At 45.4% G+C, this 19,996-nt stretch overlaps 2 protein-coding genes across 2 annotated transcripts; one reads left to right on the top strand and one right to left on the bottom strand.

Moving 5' to 3' along the window:
• Positions 1 to 830: 830 nt before the first annotated feature.
• Positions 831 to 7,225, top strand: tmem110l (transmembrane protein 110, like). Its single transcript, XM_032588924.1, has 8 exons — positions 831 to 1,193; positions 2,066 to 2,114; positions 2,198 to 2,293; positions 2,479 to 2,600; positions 3,367 to 3,479; positions 4,096 to 4,179; positions 4,263 to 4,394; positions 6,194 to 7,225. Exons 1-8 carry the CDS (start codon positions 995 to 997, stop codon positions 6,302 to 6,304), a joined length of 906 nt encoding a protein of 301 aa, XP_032444815.1. The 5' UTR covers positions 831 to 994; the 3' UTR covers positions 6,305 to 7,225.
• Positions 7,226 to 7,360: 135 nt separating this feature from the next.
• On the bottom strand, positions 7,361 to 19,979 carry itih5 (inter-alpha-trypsin inhibitor heavy chain 5). Its single transcript, XM_032588906.1, has 14 exons — positions 19,505 to 19,979; positions 19,386 to 19,430; positions 18,432 to 18,595; positions 17,933 to 18,034; positions 16,812 to 17,047; positions 16,463 to 16,632; positions 16,259 to 16,375; positions 14,746 to 14,917; positions 14,277 to 14,586; positions 11,409 to 12,070; positions 10,830 to 10,883; positions 10,114 to 10,230; positions 9,071 to 9,448; positions 7,361 to 7,795 (listed from the first exon to the last, which is right to left on the bottom strand). The coding sequence occupies exons 1-14, from the start codon at positions 19,598 to 19,600 to the stop codon at positions 7,539 to 7,541; spliced, it is 2,880 nt and encodes a 959-aa protein (XP_032444797.1). The 5' UTR covers positions 19,601 to 19,979; the 3' UTR covers positions 7,361 to 7,538.
• Between the last annotated feature and the right edge of the window lie 17 nt (positions 19,980 to 19,996).

Raw genomic sequence — 19,996 nt, 5'->3', positions numbered from 1 at the left:
GTGGGCTGCTTCAGAACCAGCAGAACTAAATGGATCCATGAGTTCTGCTCTGCAGCAGGATGAAGGTCCAACCGGACTTCCAGCAAGTTCACCTCAGGAAAAAAACAGTACAATTCATGTTTTAGGGTGGCCTAGTCAAAGTAAAGTACAGAATCTGATTGAATTGCTGCGGCTTGACCTCCAGCAGGGGTCAGAACTCCTCCAGTCATGGCAGACGGTTCGTTAGGAGAGAGTTTATTTTACTCATAATAAATAAAATTTATGATTTGAAAACTATTTTTAAAATTTCTTCTCAGGTTATTTTTGTTTTAATAATATTCAGTTTATTATCTAATCATCAAAGCAACAACAAAACAAATCTGTAAGGAGTTATCTTTTTTAACAGTGCATCGCTTCAGCATCTATAAAGTTCATTTAAACTAAATACGTCATATCTGGTTTTTAATACCAAAATAAAAGTCTCTTTTATTTGATTACAGTTTTAAAATAAATACTTATTAAATGTCCCAATTTTAAAGATTTTTAATCACAATCAGGGGATTTTTTGTGCTTTATAGAGATATTAATTAGATTTTTTTTCCTTATAACTCAAGACATTTGGATATCAGAAAATATTTTACTTTTGTCACTAAAATATTTAACTTTATTTCCGAATTTTTTCCTAGTTTAAAATTTCTCAGATAATTAATATTTTCAGTCTTTATTTGTTTTTTTGTCATATATTTTAGAATAAAATATTTCTATAATCAGTGTTTGATCCGTCTCTTTTCGTTTTTTCCAGCTGGTGCTTTTATTTTGAAACGGAGTCACCGGAAGCTGGTGTTGGTGTCGCTGCGCCGCTTTCCGGCGGGTCCATCCCTGTTGTTGTGGGTCGGAACATCGATGCTGCGGTTCGCCTGAACTCCTCGGGATGTAGCCACTTTCTGGACTGACACCGAGCAGAACGGAACCGCAGGCTGCGCCGGTCCACACGGAACCGAGTCGGGGTGGATTCATGGCAACAATGGAGCGGTTCGAGTTCGACAGGGTCGTTCTGGTGAAGCGGGTTCTGGACCTCGGTCCGGTCGTGGTGGCCAACATGTCCGACATTAACAAGGCCGGGCCACACGGCTGCGATAACGGAGCTCTGACGGACCGGTTCGGGGTTCTGATCCAGGCTCTGCTGGCCGTCGTGGCTTTCAGCACGCTGATGTGTGAGTACCGACTGGAGGGTTCTGGTTCTGGTCCTGGACGGCCTTCATGAGCCAACGTGGCATCTGATTCCCACTGGACGGAACCAGAACCGCTTCCAGAACTTCTCCACCCAGAATGAACGAGTTTCACACAGATTCGAACAGAATCGGGTCTTTGGTCCGGAACCGATCTGATCTGAGGCCCGGTTCTGGATCGAACCTGAACCTCAGAGTTCTGACCCGCTCTGGTGGGCAGGATGGATTTAACAGACTCATCTCGATCAGATTCAGGTCCAGGCTTTGACTAGGCCACTCTGAAAGCTTCTTTGTGGATCCTCTCTGAGGTGGTTCCAGTCAGCCCATTCTCTGGTCTTGTTGTAGAGTCCTGACCTTTGACCTTAGCTCGTGCTCTCGGGTTCATCAGGAATTGATTGTTTCTTCTGTGAGTTTCTTATCTTATCTTCGATTATTGATCGGTCAGAGTCCTGCGGCTCCTGGGCTCAATCAGGCTGATTGTTTCTTCATCCTGACCACATCAGGAAGGTCTTCCTCTCTCCATGTGGGCTCAGAGCGCCCCGGTCTGGAAAAGTCTGGAGTCAGATTCCAGGATTTTCCAGGAAGTGTGAGGTTCTGATCCGGTCTGGCTCCAGAATATTCAGAATCAGAAATTACTGCAGCTCTAAAGCACGGTGGAGGGAGAGTCATGCTTTGGTCATTTCCATCTGTACAGTTTATATAACAATGAATTTATTTGAAACTATCTACAGACATAAAACTGCTTTTTTATGAAAACATGAAATAAATATCTGTGTTTCTCTGATGTAAATAAAACGTTAGCATGAAGCTTTTCTCCTGAAGTCGGCGTGTGATCTGCAGCCTGTGTCTGTTTGCAGTGAAGCGTTTCCGGGAGCCAGCAGGCGTCAGGCGGCCCTGGAGGATCTGGTCAGACCACTTCCTGCTTTTAATGTCCGGATAGAAAACAGTTAAACCTTAAAAACGTTTTTAAGGTTTTTTGTCTTTTCCAGGTTTTTCGACACGTCCAAGCAGGCCATCGGCGCGCTCTTCATCCACTTCGCCAACGTCTTCCTGTCCACGCTCACCAAAGAGGATCCCTGCTCTCTGTGAGTCCCAAATCCAACATGGCCGACCCGACACTACGCTAGCTGCTAGCTGCTAGCTGCAGTCACTAATCTCTAGTCTAACTTCCTTAAATGTAGGTTTTTCCCCCCCTGTGAGCCAGAATCCTGAAAACAAACAGAAATTTAAAAAAGCAGCGGTGTGGTTATTCCGGTGTTTTCCTCTGAAGGTACCTGATGAACTTCCTGCTGGACGCGACACTGGGAATGCTGGTGATCTGGGCAGCCGTGAAACTGGTTTCCAGACTGGTGGAGATCAAGCAGTGGAGTCTGCTTTCCTTTGGAGAATACGGTGAGAGGAAATCCTTCAGCTCATGAGAAAACACACAGAAAGTACACCAACGGCTGGCTGAATCACGATTAATCAATGATTTAAATAACCGTCACATAGATTATTTATTGATTAATTGTTAACTGGAGTAAACAGACGCTAAAAACAGACATTTGATGGAAGAAGAACACAATCAGAGCAGAAATGAAGCCAAAACTCAACAATAAGTATCAACATTTTACATTTAAGACAAAAACAAATTATTTTCCTGTAAATCTGTTTGACCAGAACTCCTCTAGTGGCAGCTTCAGCTTCACCCTCTTCACGTTCTGTGAAATAATCACCTTATTAATACAAACAATAATCAACACATTAATAGACAGAATGTTTTAGCTGCAGGTTTATGCTTTAATACAAATAATCAAGCATTCATAAAAGAAATAAAAGAAATGCTATGATGAGGAAATACCGTTTTAGGTAAGAAAATTTTATTATTCAAAAATGTAATTGAGTTATTTGTTTACTTGCATCTTTTAATGTATTTCTAATATTGTGAAAAAAGCTTAAATAGTTACATGAAAAATCTGCAGAATTTCCTATTTTTAAATCTGATGAATTGATTGATTGTTAGAATAATCGATACTAAAATAGTCTGAATACAAGTGAAGGCAGGAGTAGTAGTTCCAGCGTCTGCCACTAGAGGATGCTGTGGTGAACTAACCCAATCTGTTCTGCTGCTTCCTGTGTGCCTGGATCAGCTCAGGTTGTGAACGTCTCTCTCCACCAGGCGACCCTCCGCAGGCGGCGGCGTGGCTGGGTCAGGGCGGCGTCTACCTGCTCATCATGGTTCTGGAGAAAGGCGTGATCAGCCTGGTTCTGCTCGTCCCCGGATGGTCCAGAGTAAGACGGGTCAAAATGGACTGAAAGTTTGGGTCTTGGTGTCCAGATCCGGTCCTGAAGATCCAACATCCTGCATGTTTCACATCACGTGTGTCAAACTGAAGGCTCGGGGGTCAAATCCGGCCCGCCGCAGCTTCTCCTGTGGCCCTCCAGAGGGACGCATGAATATTACCTTCAATATTACAACTGAGCTGAAATATCATTTCATTAACCACATCAAAACCATTTTATCTGTTTACTGATTAATCAGTTTTCAGTTTTATTTTGCAGAAATTAAAGTAAAAATCTAAACTTCACAATATTTTGCTAATGCATACACTGTACTGCTCAGCCTTACAGTTACTGTCATACATAAATGCAAATATTGCAAAATTCCTTACAAATATTTCTAAATTAGCCCCAAATCAGTGATTTTATTGGAAAAAATCCCCAAAATAATCCTGAATCCTGATGAGTTCAGTAATATTTCACTAAAGATGTACTCGGCTATTCATTTTTATTTTAATAGTTTTATTGATCACCGGTCCTTTAAGAACATTCCTGATGTGGAGAAGAGTTTACTTTGGATGTTCCCCTGACGCCGGGCGGTGAGTTAACTGTAGTTCCTCTGTTCCAGCTGCAGGAGGTGCTGCTGAGCTACATCGCTAACCCTCAGCTGGAGCTGGCGCTGGTCATGCTTATCGTGCCGTTCATCGTTAATGTAAGCTGATTTAACGGTCGGGTCGGTTCGGGTCGGTTCGGACAGAGAGCGGCTTCATGCTGTTCCTCTGCTGCCCCCTGCAGGCCGTCATGTTCTGGGTGGTGGACAGCCTGACCATGAGGAAGTACAAGACCATGACGGGCCTGGAGCACAGCGGGGACTCCAAGGAGAAGGCCGAGGCTCTGCCAGCAGGGGGCAGCAGCGAGGAGGCTCAGGTGAGAATGACCGGAGTTCATTGTTTCTGTACTACGCCCCCTAGAGGACATGGGAGCTGAAAGTGTTTCAGTTTTAAGGTTTGTTAATATTTGAAGTTTTATCTTTTTCTTTAGGATATAAATAAACCTCAAACTTATGAACAAAAATCAAAACAGGTCAAACATAAACTTTCCATCTATTTTCATTCTTTCTGAGACATAAACAGAAAGTTTCTGTAAAAAAAAAAAGAAAAAAAAAATCCAAACTCTTTGGAGTATTTTTGAGTTATAAAGTTTTTATTTCTCGTCTCCTCTTACACAAACAAACATAATTAAAAATCGATTTTCATCCAGTTCTGCACCAAACAGTTAAAAATGTAGAAACGTGTTTAAAGGCAGTGGGAGAACCTCAGGGCCCCGAGAGGCCCCTGTCTGTCTGCTGCAGCTCAGAGGAACGGTCCAGTCCATCACGCTGCAGTCCACGCTCCGGTCCACACTCCGGTCCACGCTCCGGTCCACACTCCGGTCCACGCTCCGGTCCACGCTCCGGTCCACGCTCCGTTAGACGTTCCGGTCCACGCTCCGTTAGACGCTCCGGTCCACGCTCCGGTCCGCGCTCCGGTCCACGCTCCGGTCCACGCTCCGTTAGACGCTCCGGTCCACGCTCCGGTCCAACTTTGGTTTTTGTTTCTATTTTAAAGGTTTTTATCTCAAGGTTCTGGTTTGATATTCATGTTTAGGTGAGACGGAGCAGTTTCCTAAACTGACCTGGTTTAAGATTCTCCTCACATTTCTCTGTTGAAATCAGTTTTCTGAACACAGAGGCCATGTTTTCAGTTTCCATCATCTCAGGGGTCGTGACCTTTGTGCGTAACGGGATTAGAGGCTTTATTTCTTCCTTCTGTGGCGCGCTGCCAGGCGGCCATGAGTCAAGCCTTCATCCAGGGAATAAAAGTGACATTTATGGAGCGTCTGCAGGCTGATGGGATGGAAAGCAGAGGAGGAAGAGGAGGAGGAAGAGGAGGAGGAAGAGCAGCGCTCACAGTGTGACTCACTGATGCTCACTGCAGCGTTCAGCTTTCAACTGCAGGAATATTTCAGCTGTTTAAACTATAAATCACGATTCTGTTCATTTTTGTTATCGTTCACAACAAATATTAGTAATAGTCTGTAAAAGAAAATACCAGATGTGCAGTGTGGACAAAATCACTTGGACTCTCCGGTTGTATCCTCATGTACAACCGGAGAATTAACGCTAGAATTAACGAATGTGATGGAAATCTGTCTTTCTAAATAAAAAAAAATTACAAAAAAATAAACTATAATTCACATAGAAAAAAGCAGCAATAAAACTGTTTGTAGGAACAAAAATACACTTTAGAAGAGGGATGTCCAAAATGTGGCCTGAGGGCCATTTGTGGCCCTTGAAATTATTTTTTTGGACCTGGACTAAAAGTTAAGAACGGATCAAATTAGGCAAACAAAACAGAAAACAACCGATTACACAAAAATATGATTTCTTTCTGTTTTTCTGAAAATCTTTTTATTTTCAGAAAATAAAAATGATGAACAGATTTCATAAAAAGATGTTGAGCAACAGATGAATGTTGCTGATTAAATTTGGCAGGTCGAACTTTTCTGGTTTAAATGATTTACAATGATAATAATAATAAACAGCAGCATGTTGTTTTACATTCATTAATTCTGATGGACTCTAATACGGAGTGATGTCACTCCCTGGGACAGTTTGGAGTCGTAGATCCAGAACATCCAGACTGGGAATGCTGAACTGGGATAACTGGTCGGCTCTCCTTCCTCAGGTTCTGCTGGCTGAGAGCGACTCCAGCGAAGAAGAGGAGGAGGATGAAGAGCAGCGGGTCCATGTTCAGTACTCAGGCGGGCCGCTGAGACCCAGCTGGGTGGTGGTGTAGAAATGGTCCAGTCAAAGCCTCAGCCTCATCTTCATCACTAGGCCTTCAACTTCTTGCCTTCCGGTGGAAGAAACTCTGAGAGGAATCAGAGTGATGATGTCATCAGAGTGATGACATCATCAGAGTGATGACATCATCAGAACTGTGACGGTTCTCTGTGGGGTCCAGAACCAGAACCTCAGGTTCTGCTCATGCAGTAAATCCGGATCAGAATGGTTCTGCATTTCAGGAGGAAAAATGAGTTTATCAAAAAATAAAGTTATTAGAAATGAGCAGCTGATGATCCTCAGACAGAGATCCATCTGATTATTATTAACAGAATTTAACCTCTGACCTTTGACCTGATTATTTTGCATTCCTTCTGCCTTCATTGTGAAGCTTTAAGCTGAGGCGGTTCTGTTTGGGTCAGAAGCAGAACCTCAGGCTGTCCAGAAACAAATCCATCTGCTCTGCTGCTCAGTGCACTGAAGTTTTTCCTTCCACCTGATTTTCCACTGAAACATTCTTTGGTTGGTAAATCATACAAAATGTTATATGAAGAATAATGATGTTTTTCTACATAATTAAAAACTAATATTTGGGTTAAAAAATAATTTCTTTAATGATTTTGGTAGAATTCATCTAGTCTTGAATGAATTGTTTAAATGATCGGAACTTCACATAAAGGAATGTTTCATAATCTGTGCAGTAATATAATAATCACGTTTATTTGTATTTGTTTACTGAGAAACTTCTATTCTGGGATCAATACTTTAATAATCATATTTCTATGTTGCTGTTTATTCCTGATTGTTTCATGTTTTATTTGTGCTTGAACGTATTTTTAATAAACCAAAGGATGAAAGGTTCTGCTGGTTCTGGTCGGACCCAAAGTCCTGCTCTGCTCTGAACCGGAATAAACATGATTATTCTGAGACCAGAGCTGCTGTGGAGTTCAGTTCTTACCACCGACACCTGGCTGCAGCGCACCTGTGTGGGCGGGGCCTGCGGTGCAGCTACAGGTTAATGAGGCCAGGTAGCAAACAGCAAACAGAAATTTAACAAATGAGTCTAAAACTAGTTTAAAGGTTTTATTCACCTCAACATGGAAAATATTAAACATCATAAAACATTTCATTTCATTAGAAATAGTAGAAAAAAACGTACAGGTACTGACGTCATTAAGTTATATTTAATGCTTAGTTAAATCAGATAATAATAATAATAATAATAACAATAATAATAATGATAGTATTCATGCGTTGTTGGTGTTTCCGGTATCGAACAGGTGAGCCGTGACGTAATCCTCGTACCGGCCGTCGATCAGCTTCTCTGCGTTGTTCCGGGCAAACCAGCAGTCCACGTTCTGCTTCCCGCCGTAGATCCGCCTGCTCTTCCGAACCACCGGTACCGACCGCTCCTTCACCTTCAGGAATGCGGACGGGTTCAAGTCTCCCGCATCGCCCGGCGCGGGAAGCGGCGCCACGCCCACTTCTTCATGCAGGAACTGACCTGGAGTCAGGAAGAAACCGTCAGGTTCACTTCCTGCTTCTGCTTTTATCTGCGTCTGAAACTAAAATGATTCAGTTTAAATCAGATTTCTTTACTTTGATTCTTAATTGGGGTTCAGCGGAGCAGCAATGAGCCGTTAGCATCATAGCTGTAGAGGGAAGTCAGAGGGACCTCAGTTTGTAATTCAGAAATTCTCCTTATTTAATGGATAGCTCTGGATTTTTGCTTCTGTTGAATATTTATAAGCAGTTCATATCTTACCTGCAGTAGATAGACGACATTTTCATTTAGTGTAAATCCAGATCAGTTAGTGCTGGAGGATGGAGCTAAGCTAGCTAGCATGTAGCCCCAAAAAGGCTTAAGGCTAAGTGAAGATTTACCACCTTAAAGCAGCACAGCTTATTAAGTTTCATGTTTTTATTTTATTCTGACCATGAACATCTAAAATGTTCTGTTTTCAGGAAGATTATTGGTGGCGCACAGCCTCCACTGTGTTTACCCCGTCTGGAGCTTCAGCCTGATCTGAGAGAAAGTATTTACTGCAGGTGAGATATGAACCAAACCAAGTCTGAGCTTGGTTGTAGTTACATCTACATATTTCAGGTTTTATCATTTACTACCTGAAAATGAAGAAAAGGTAACGATAAGGATGGTTGAAAACCTAGCAGGTTGTGTCTGGAAACTGCAGCTTATGTTAGCATAACATTAGCATAACCTCCACATTACTATCCAAGAATGTCTGATGGTTTGATCAGAGTTTTTATTCCTTCTGCATGTTTACATTTTTCAAAGTTTATATTTGTGATGTTTTGTGTGTCTGTGAGCAGAAACTGTTGAATTATGAAGACCAGATGGAACCATTGGGACACTGCAGGGCAGGGGGTCCAAAGTGTGGCCAGTGGGCCATTTGTGGCCCTTCAAATGATTTTGTTTGGCCCCTGAACGCAAATCATGAATGATAAAAATGTATCTAACAGTTTAAAACCTTTTTTATGTTTTGGATCTTCAATTATATATTGTTGAGAAGGAAAAACTTTAAAAACCCATCAAAATAAAATCTTTCTGCGTTTCTCCTGTAAGGCAGGAAAAATGCAGAAACCCATAAACTACTGCCAGTAGTTTGGGTAAAAAGTTTGGACACGTCTTCTGTCCTCCAACCGTCTGAAACTCGGTTTGAACTTCAGCTCCTCTTCATGTCTGAGTGTAGCTGCTCTGTGATTGGCTGACTCCTGTTTGCGGCAGCAGCCAATCAGACAGCAGCTTGTTGGGACGTACCCAGCAGGCCGTGGCAGCGCGGTGAAAGCCCGGCGCTGTTGCCGATGTAGAACCCCAGGTGGTCTCTCTGGTAGGGGCTGGGGTTTTTGTACCGGTGCAGCAGGATGATGAAGCTGATGTTTCCTCCCACTGTCACCGTCACATTGGCCCCGCCCACCACGGCGACGGACAGCCGGTCGCCTTCCACGGCCGCGGTGGCATGGCAGGGCAGTACGATGCGGTCCCGCCCGTCCAGGATGACCTTGGTGGGGGTCACTTCGATGTAGGTCCGGCGCGGCCAATCCATCACCACGGCGACGCTGCTGAAATACGTCCGCTGCTTCTTATGACTGCCAGGGGGCGCCGGAGCGCCGACCAGCCGGCCGTTCACCGTCACACCTGGAATAGTCAAAGAACCATCAACTAATCCAACCTGAGGTTGGGAAAGTCTCAGTCATCTCAGGCTGCGGCTTAAAGGGGCGGCGTCATGTAAAATAGATTTATAGTTTTTTAGCTTTTCATCATGTAAAACAAACTTGGAGTTTTGCTCTGATCATTATGTTTGATAAATCATTTAATCTCCATGGCAACCATTCAGCTGCAAGGCCTGGGTGGATCTAGCCCCGCCTTCCAGACACAGCTCCTCCCCCTCTCAGTTCCTTCAGACTAGCCAGCAGCAATTATCAAACAGCTGCTGAGCTCATTAGGAGCTGCTGCTCAGAACAACGCAGGTAAAAACACTAAAGGGTTAATAGAGGAGCCATGTTGGATAACTTCCTGGAGGCGGAGCTTCAGAAACAGCAAGAGCTTCTTAAAGAGACAGAGGCCCAATTTCAAGGCCTTATATTACAAAGTCAAATTTCTTTTAAATATTATTTGATAACAGCTGAAGGTGATATAATAACTGTCATGCTATAAAATGTCACTGTGTGCCTGGAAGCAGATGCCACTGGCCCTGTGGGGGCGAGAGTGAAGCCTGGTGGCCCGCCAGGCTGATGATCTGCTGGAGGAAACCTGAGAAAGAATCAGTGACTGAGATCAGCCCTGAGGCTGATGAGACTCACCAGAATACTGGTGGTCAGAAACCAGACGCAGGACGTCTCCAGGCTCTCCGTTGATGTTGAAGCAAACGGTTAGCTTACTGAGAGGGAACTCCACCACGAAGTGAGGGTCGCCGTCCGCTGAGAGAGAGCAGCACAACCAGGAATGAGGGATCACTGAAGAGATTGACATTCATTTCAGATTTTTCTTTTTGGTTAAGACTATCGCCCTGATATGAAAGAGAACTGGTTAGGCCTATAAGTATTTCAGCATTTTCTTTCGAATAGTTCAGATGCTCTATGGATAAATGTGTGACCAGGCCAGGGTCCGCTGTTGTTTTTAATCTCATTAGTTTTCAGTTATTTTATATTAGAAATGTCAGTACAGCGTTCATATTGTAGCCTGCTGTTTCTGCTGTCTGGATTGTTTTTGGTTTTTGTCTTTGGGTTGTTTTAAAAGTTGCTGCAGCTCTTTGGAAGCAGCTAAATGAGATTACAGAGCGACCCTAATGACAGGGGCATTAAGCCGTATCTGCCCCCGATCCCCCCTCTCTTTACTAAAACACAAACATCCAGGATCGGCTACTTAAGTACAACGCAGAGCTGCTGCTGGCGTTTCAATTAGAGCTTTTCAGAGGAAAGCCAGGCTGATCAAAGCTAACAGGCTGAATGACAGGCCTGGAGGCAGAGACGCTTCAATCTGCTGAAATTCACTCAATGAGAGAAACGGCACGACTTACCTGAGGTTTTGGAGACGGTGATGGATTTCCTGACCGATCCGCTCTCAGCTTTTCCTGCAGAGAAAAAATTATTCAGAAAGTGTCAAATGATTTAAGATGTAATGATTTATAAACAATAATCTGAACGGATTAAAAGTCAAAAATATACAAGAATAATGAAAAAGAACTAATGCAGGATGTTCATCTGCTAAATGGTTTATTTTTTTAATTTTTAAAAATGTTTTGTCAAAAAATTAGCAGATAGTAATTCATACATGAACATTAATACTTGAAAATGAAAATAACAAAGAGCCAAAGATGAAACCCTGAGGAACCTCGCAGGTTAAATAAGCTCTTCTAGAAAACCTTTGACCTTTAAATCACCTCCACTTGTGAAGCATAAAACTGATCTGCAGAGATCAGACTTTGTTATCCTGAATAATTTCACATTATTTATTGGTTTGGTTTGTAGTGAACCAAACTGGAGGAATGGATGGGATAACCCAGCTTCCTGCTGGGTGAAACTGGATCTGTTGTGAATTATTCTCCAATGTTTTCCTCAGCAGAATCCTGTCTGATGGATGTGGTGTGAAGCCTCACCCATCCGGCTGCTCAGAGAGGAAACCGGGCCTCCCGGGTTCCCGTCTGGTTTCTGTGGCGCCTCGTCGTCTGCAGCTGGCAGCTCATTGGCCGGTGAGGCGGCAACAGGTGTGGGCGGGGCCATGGAGGTCTGGGTCAGGGGGCGGGGCTGGCCCAGCACCATGTGGGTGAGCGGCGTGAGGAAGTGGAAGGTGAGGGACAGGTTGGTGGCCTGCTGGGTTTGCTCCTCCCTCTCCCTGCTGGAGCGGCTGCGCAGCCGCGCCCGCAGCCCCTCCTTCACGCTGAGGAAACCCCAAACATGCCGCACAAAGTCTGCAGCCACTGAACCCAGGGAGCTCCCCAACCTCTGCGTGACCCCTGACCCCACCGCCTTGGCTCCAGCGTCCACCGCCGCAGTCGCCGCCTTCACGTGTTTCTCCGTCTCCGCCTGCAGGCGGCGCAGCGGCACGTCCGTCTCCATGGTGATAAGCCGGTCGTTGTTGCTGGCGGTGACCTGAACGTGGAGCGACTCGGCGCTGCGGTCGGTCAGCTTCCCGGCCACCACGATCTCCGAGCCGTTGAAGTAGTTGGTGAAGAGGCTCTGGGTGACGTAGCCGACCGAGTTCTGGGTGTAGTTGACCCGGATGTCAGACAGAAGCGGCGTTCCGATCTCATTGTAGAACCTGGAGAGGAACAGAGGTGGTGAAGGAGGTATACCTCCCCAAGCTCACTCTTAGAGATCACCATAGCAACCAGTAGAGTCTCCATGGCAACCATTAGCTAACTGGACGTTGAGGCGCCATTTGTCCCACCGTCACAAAAGTAAAAACGTGAAAGTTGCTGAGCTTAAGAAACAAAAATTTAACAAAGTTGGTCAGCAGTTTTCCTGGTTCATCCGGGTTCAAACATTCTCAGTCGTTCTGGAAACCAGAAGGACTTTCATGGTTTACTGCTGGAGAGCTAACTAAAACAGATTTCCCAGGTCCAGAAGTGACTCTGGTCTTCCAGATTTCAACACCAGAAACCAGGACTGGGAAGAGCGCCTCCCTTTGGTCAGATGTGGTAAAGCTGGAGAAATGATGTAATAGAAACATGGAGGGGATTTAAAAAACCAACAGCAGAAAATCTGGCAAACATTTAATAGTATAATTTTTCTCTGCTAAATAAAGACCATAAACATCCACGTTGCTTCTTCCTCGTCGGCCATGTTTTTTTACTCTGAACTCACGACTGCTCTAAAGATCTACAATCCTGAAATCTAAATGTTGGTGAGTGAAATCTGAGTGTTGAGTTTCTCCTGCTGTGTCTCCACATCACCCTCTCTACACTGAACCTGTTGGATGTTTGATCATCATGCGGGGAACCCGGCGTGTCTGGAGAAGGAGGCGTCATGACGAGCTGCTCAGCCAATCAGAATCACTCTAAACATGAAACTGTCCTGGTTGGGTCTGTTTTCCCATCGCTATTCAGACATGTAATCACTGAAGATAAACCTCAAAGTCTTTAAAGTCTTTAGACTCATAAAAACCTTCGTACTTCAGAGATTGGACGCCTCCAGCCGGGTTTGGTTGGACGTTTTAAAGGACCAGCAGCAAAACGGTTATTTTAGTCTAAGCTGGATGTTTGTGTGGTCGCAGCTTCCATCATCAGTGGATCATCTCCATCCGGACTGAAATCTCCCGTCTAACCTGCCGGCTCTTTAAGCCGCTCACAATGAGAGCATGAATGTGAACCGAGGAGGAGAGCGTCCTGTCAGCTCAGCAAACCTGCAGCTGTTTGTTCAAGCCGGAGCGGCTCTGTTATCAGAGTCTATCTGTTAACCCCGCACACACACTCAAGACGCAGGTTCCACCACACACACGCATTCCTGAGCGACTGAACCAACACCTGTCTGAGAGCAGCAGATCAGAGGACGGCCTGCTGCTTCAGCCGATTACAGGTCTGCTGTCAGCCTGAGAGACGGACGGACGGACGGACGGACGGACCGCTCGTACAAACACAGTATGCACAAGGATCATGTCTGGATCACAATGTCTGGAAACTACATCAGTTTAACGTTCCTGCATGTAAGAAAAGACTTTAATTCTGATATTTGAGAAAAACTCTGACTAAATTCACATATTTGTTGATTCATATTCCAACCTTTCAGCTTCCTACCCATTTATCTAACCAGTTAGTTTCTCTTCAGAGATCAACATGATGATCAACTAAAGAGAAAGATGACAATGAAAGCCATATTCTGGATACTCCTTCCACTAAACTTTCATTTCCCTGCTTGGAAGCAACAACCAGCTTCTTCAGCAGTAACTTCTGTGGCTTTATTAAAATCATTCTGGGTCAAAGACTTTACAGAGGTTTTCCTGTTGCCATGACAACCCATCATGACCTAATCTGACCAGTGAAGCTGACCCGTCGCTGAATGGCTCCACCATTGTTGACCTCCGTCACACTAACCCAGAGTCGTTCTGTTCCCAGTTCAGACCAGATACCGGACCAGTTTAGAACCAGTATGAGACTGCTGCAGACCAGCTCTAAGCCAAACCTACGCTCACCCTGTTCTCTAAACATTTTCCACAACTTGGCTACTGTTTCAGTTACTTTAATTGGCATTAAAACACAGAATGGAAACGAAGTGGAGGAAAGAAATGAAGTCTATCAGTGGAGACAGAATCTCACCCAGACAGGAAGGATGAAGGAGTTACTGATGGGTAAAGAAAAACTCCAAGGTTTGGAAAGTGAAGATTTGTTTTGAGAACGTTTTGAAAACGAGTAGGAAGGTAAAGCTGGGCGTCATCTGCGTAGCAGTGGATTTGGAACCATTCAGGCTGGAACCTACGTCTGAAACAGCAGCTGAAACTTTCTGTTCAGAGGAAAGCCGTAAAGCGTTACCCTTTGAGCATAGCACTAGCGTCGGCTTCCTCGCTGATGCGTCTCGTCATCCCGCAGTTCTCCAGAGCCATGCGCTCCAGCAGCCGGTAGTCCACATCGTTCCCAATCCCGATGGTGAAGATGCAGAACTTTTCCTGCACGGCGGAGCGAGTGTTTCCCAAGATGGAGGCGGACTGAGTCTCTCCTATCGTAGGCCGGCCGTCCGTCAGAAAGATGATGAGGGAGACGCTGTTGGGTCCGGTGTTGGGGTCCGACAGGTAATCCCGAAGCAGAGCAGATCCGGTCTTGATGGCTCCGTCAATGTTTGTGCCTGAAGGGAAGAAACTAAAATCAAGGCTTGATGGAAAAACCTTTTATTGGTGGCTGCTGCTGGATTTAGCTAACATTAAGACATGAGATCTAAATGCACCCAGCCTCCAAACAGCTGAGCTCGGCGCTGAGGGTCAGGGAAGAGGCCGGTGTGTCTCACCGCCGTTGGGAATCAGCGTATAGATGAACTTCTTGGCGTCTCGGACGTTCAGCGGCGTCGCCGGCACCAAAGCGTCCGGCTGCCAAACCTTGATCCTGTTGGAGAAGCTGATGAAGTTGAAGTGGTCAGCAGGTCTCAGGTCCCTCAGGATGGTGAACAGAGCATCTTTTGTCTGCAAAAATCACAGGAAGTTACACGTTAGTCTGTGCAGAAGTTTTAAACCATCCCTCATCCTCTAAATCCTATTCAATGTTTCCGTTTGTCGTTCTGATTTCCAGAGCAGACTGAATCAAATCATGAGACGGTAAAATATTCCTACCCCTACTTCCTGTTATCAGCAGAGTTAACAGTCTTTATGGCCCTCCCTTTGACTAGGACATCTCATTGATATTGAGCATGTGAGAGAGCAGCTGCAGTCATAAACATGGCCGTCTGGTTAAAAAGCTTTCAGGAAGTCCATTAAAACCTCGGTAGTCCTCTCTCTCTCCTCTGTGGGCGGGCGATTTAATTTGGGGTTGGGGTCCTAAAATGACAAACTGACCCCAGCTCAAGCCGTCCATTGTGAAGCATCAAAACACGCTTGTTCTGTTCCCGCGCCGGGCTGGGGGCGGATCACGGGGTCAAGGGTCGAGGGTGTTGTTGTCCACAAAGCTCCGTCGTCACGGTGACGGTGACCTTCTGCTGTACTTTTCCACTTTGCTTTGTTGCTTTAAGTCTGTTTCTGTAGTTTGTGAGCTGCTCTGGCCGGAGGCTGGCGGGGTCGCAGCGCTGCGTTCCTGACATCGATACAATCAGGGAGGAGGCGATGCAGCCTGTCGTCAGAGTTCCTCCGACTCAAGTGGAAAACGTGCTGAGAATGATTTCATATCTGCTGAAATCCCAATATGAATGGATTTGCTGAGAGTTTGTGCAGAAGTTCAAACTGAAGGCAGGAAGCAGATCTGATCTCCATGTTGGATAGTTAGTATAAAACTGGAACTCTGCTAAAGTTTGATGCAAAATACTGAAATGTTTCTGTCGATGTTCATGTCTTCAACCTTTAACTCCAGTTTTCATGTTCTGGGCTCTAAATGTCTGAAATCTTTCTAGAGTTTCTGGAGGAAGCTGTCAGCCTGCGCAGGTCCTACCGAATCTCCTGAGATCTGCTGGAAATCATTACAGCCGGTTCTACCAGAACGTATCAGTAAATACCATTAACACACTGATAAAATATCAATATATAGCTAATTCAACTTCCTAAAATAAAATAATATCGAACATCTTTTCACACCGATGTTCATAATTTTATGATTTTTAAACATTTTTTGTTAATCTCGTGGAGCTAATTTAGAAATATTTGCAAGAAATTTTGCGATCTGATGATAAATGTGACATTTTGTTACTTGCCACATTGGTTATGGATTATAATTTGACCTAAATTAAGGCAGCGGCAGCAGAGTGGTAGAAGAGGAAAAACAGCGGAGTTGTCCAGGTGGACAGTACAAACCGTCGTCCAATCAGAGCGCTGCTTTACCTGCCTCATCTTCTTCCCCAGCATGGAGGCGCTGCTGTCGATCACAAACACGACGTTCTTGGGAACGACCGGCAGATCTTTGGGAGCAAAGTAGTGGACGAAGTGTCCGTTCAAAACCTGGAATCAGAATAAATCCGAACATTGCGGCGACATGAAGCACAACGTGAGGCTGGAGGACAGCGAGCGACACGCAGGACGTCTCACCTGGATGTCTCCGATCCCGGTGTCTCGCTGGACGTCGTACCGGATCACAAAGTCTCCCAGGACGCCGCTGGTGGAGATCTGGGCCTGCTGGACGATGTTGGGGCTGAAGGTGACCTTCCAGACGTTGTTTTCGTTGGTGACTGCAGTCGTGATGGGAACCTCGGACTTGGCTGGACCACAGAGACAGGAAGTGTGTCATGGTTTAACTGGATCAGAACCAGAACTCCGGGATGGATGGACTGGTTGTGTGTTTGGACTGGAGCCAGAGTCTCTGGGTTGTTGACTGAGGGGAATTGGGTTTGCTCATTGGCGTCCCGACTCCTGATGTGATTTAAAGTAGAACTCAAACCTGTGATCTTTTCGCTGCGGAGCGGCAGAACCTCCAGGTCCACGACGGGCGCGTGGTCCACGATGGTGACGTCCAGGCTGAGGCGGCTGACCAGCTGCAGAGGTCTGAGGCTGGTGACCAGCTCATAGCTTCCCAGCCGCCGCTGCAGAAGCTCCTCGTACATCAGCAGGAAGATGGCCTGGTTCCGGCCCGGTATGCTAACCGTGGTCCGGAACAACTCCACCTCCGGCTCCGAGCTGCACAATGAAAGAGAAAGACGAAATACTGAAGTAGTCCCTCATTTGGCATAAAGATCAGAACCGGTACTGATGAATACCTGAGAGTGTTTTAGTTCTTTACCCAAGATGTTTTATCAAACATTCAGAATCAGAACTTTACTTCCTAAAAGGTACCGAACATTTCTGGTACCAATGAGAACCAAGATTCATCCGCCGCCACAAACCAGCTGAAACTGAAGGACAGAAGATCGTCTGAAGAAGAATCCATGAAACCTTGAGATTGCCAGACCAGAGTCTGCTGCACGTTACTGGTTCTGGTTTACATGGTGGTTCTGGTTAGCTGTTACTGGTTCTGGTTTAGATGTTACTGGTTCTGGTTTAGATGTTAATAGATAGATAATACTTTATTGATCCCTTAAGTGGGGGAAATGTTAATTGCTAACATTGCTAACCAATGTTGGTGGTTCAGGTTAGTGGTTCTAGTTAGTGGTACTAGTTAGTGGTTCTAGTTAGTGGTACTAGTTAGTGGTTCTGGCTGGGATATGTAGAAGGACGTTCCGCCATTTTTGGATTCGAAGCTCCTCTGGATGTTTGGGTAACGTCAAAGCAAAGCCAGAAACATTTGGAGGATTTTTTTACTCTGCAGCATATTTAAACAATCTCTCTCTGTTTCCATGGAAATTACATGATGTCATTTCCTCCATGACAGCGGGGGTCAGAGGTCGCTATGAACGGCTGCGCACTGCCTAAAGAGTTTTAATCTGAAAATCACTGCTAGGAGGCTGCAGCTGGACGGGGTCGTAGCCACACACACACACACACACACCCACACACACACACACACACACACACACACACACACACACACACTCTATCTCTCTCTCTCTCTAAGGGTTTTCCTACCTTGTGTCACTCGACTCTCTGTTCTTGGCTTTGCCGTTCCTCGGTTTGGCCGCCTTTTCCTTCGGCCTGACTTCACTCTGGTAGACACGCCCTCCGATGATCCTGGTTCAAGGAGGTCAAAGGTCAAGCCTTAGAGCACCACACACATTCAGCACCACTATTGTCAGAGCTCAACTGGGTTTTTCTTCAACAAAGGAGCCAGAAAATGCTGTCAGTACGTATTCAGAGGTTTCCTGCACATGAATGAACAGATCTGCGCTTGTCTCAACTCTGTTATGAAAATGTTCAACTTTCTGCCTGAAATCTCCATGGCAACGGAGACAGGAGGGGCGGCTGCAGCCACCAGATTCAGTTTGGGATCTGAAACTCCAAATAAACCGGTTCCTGATCTGGATTCAAGTTTAGTTGAGATAGTAAGTCTAGACAATCCCAAAGTGATTTTGGGATTTTCTCTTCCTGCTGATCTGGATGGGCTCCAGGTGAGGCTGCAGGTTCTTACATGGTAAAGTTGGAGACGTAGGCCGCAGCAGGGATCTGGATCTGGAAGACGGCTTCAGCTGCAGCGCTGTGTCGGTTCAGCATGGAGCAGAACACCGCCGTGAAGGCGTAGCGCGAGATGACGCTGGTCTTGATGGACAGTTCCTGGATGTGAGGTTTGTTCTCCTGACAGAGTGAAATGTGACAACAAAATGTGGCAACGCCCAAATCCAGAGCCAAAGTCAAAGTTTTTGTTTCATTCATTCGTTGGGATTTTATGTCACAGCAGCAGAAAGCAGTGGAGGAACTGATTTATGGTTTCCGTCATTTTAATTTAAGTAAATACAGAGTGACATAATCATGTGCATTTTTAAATGGATTTATCTTTATAATTTCAAAAGTTATATTTAATTATTTAATGGAATATTAATTTATTTTATAACATATTCACATTTAATTATCTCATTTAGTTTTTTTGCTACTTTGCTGCTCCATACAGCTCAGCAGTCGCATCATGATGAATCATCTTTAGACCCCCGCGGGGTCTCGACCCCCACTTTGGGAACCCGCTCTAAAGAACCTCTGAACTGGAACTGGATTATACTTCAGGGTATCAGAGGAAAATGCTTTTCACATTTTCAGCTGTAAAAATGTTTCAGAATAATAAACCATAAAATCGAGAGGAAACGACGAAGGAAATGTTCAACCAGGGAGGAATAACAGGAGTTTAAGGTTCATCCGGTTTTCCTCCGGATGAATCATCCTCATCTCCGCTGCAGCAGGAATCTGCAGCGGATCCAACATTACAGAAACTCCTGGCGGATCTCCTGCGCGTCACGCCCAAAGCGCGCAGGGATCTTTAAGTAGGTCACCGATCTGGAGCGGAACATGAAGTTTAATAAAACCCAAAACTTTCTGAAAGCTTCCTGAACTCTGGGTTGTTTTTCCAGAAGAAGCTGATGGGAAGACTTCCTACCTTGAGCAGAATGGTTTTCACCTGCCGCGGGACTCTGCGCGGCTCCTGCAGACACAAACACGCTCAGAATGAGAAGTTCAACACGGAGCTGCACACTGCGCTGCAGCAGCTCCTCTTACCAGGTCCAGGTCAAAATCTCCCCAGTCTGGATCCGAATCCTCCTGCAGCCTGAAGCCCGGGCTGCAGCTGAGCAGCAGAACCAGCAGCAGCAGCATCTTATCTGCAGCTCAGCCTGTTAGAAGCAGGAATGCTCCATGACTCCCAGTGTTCCCAGTCCGGGTCTGACTGAGCGCAGAGAGTCTGCAGCAGGAGAAATCCGCCCACCAGGAGGAAGATGAAGCTGCTGGTTTCTCCTCTTCGCCTCCTGATGAAGGAAACATCCAGAAACCCGGAACTTCCTCCATAAACACCCAAATCTGCGTTTCTCCTCTTTTAAAGACCCGAATCATCTGAATGGGCCACTTTTCTCCACCAGGGGGCAGAAGATTTAGAAAAAAGTTGAAATCTAGTCTGTGTCTGGTTCTGAGTCGGTTCGGGTTTGTTCTGGATTTAAAACCCGGATGTTGAATGTTTGGGTCACATTGTCTCATTCTGGCCTCCATTTATCAGTT

Source organism: Xiphophorus hellerii, chromosome 17 (genome assembly GCF_003331165.1).
Source record: "Xiphophorus hellerii strain 12219 chromosome 17, Xiphophorus_hellerii-4.1, whole genome shotgun sequence".
NCBI lineage: Eukaryota > Metazoa > Chordata > Actinopteri > Cyprinodontiformes > Poeciliidae > Xiphophorus > Xiphophorus hellerii.
Note: the sequence above shows the minus strand (reverse complement) of the source record. Positions and strands in the feature narration are given on the sequence as shown.

What these genes read in the sequence shown, in the direction of transcription:
- itih5 (XM_032588906.1), bottom strand. Translation starts at nt 19,600, where the DNA reads ATGCTGCTGCTGCTGGTTCTGCTGCTCAGCTGCAGCCCGGGCTTCAGG. An exon ending in TGGGGAAGAAGATGAGGCAG is followed by an intron (nt 14,918 to 16,258) that starts GTAAAGCAGCGC and finishes TGATTTTTGCAG; the next exon opens with ACAAAAGATGCTCTGTTCAC. An exon ending in TTCTGACCACCAGTATTCTG is followed by an intron (nt 9,449 to 10,113) that starts GTGAGTCTCATC and finishes TGACTATTCCAG; the next exon opens with GTGTGACGGTGAACGGCCGG.
- tmem110l (XM_032588924.1), top strand. Translation starts at nt 995, where the DNA reads ATGGCAACAATGGAGCGGTTCGAGTTCGACAGGGTCGTTCTGGTGAAG. An exon ending in GCTTTCCTTTGGAGAATACG is followed by an intron (nt 2,601 to 3,366) that starts GTGAGAGGAAAT and finishes TCTCTCCACCAG; the next exon opens with GCGACCCTCCGCAGGCGGCG. An exon ending in TCGTGCCGTTCATCGTTAAT is followed by an intron (nt 4,180 to 4,262) that starts GTAAGCTGATTT and finishes TGCCCCCTGCAG; the next exon opens with GCCGTCATGTTCTGGGTGGT.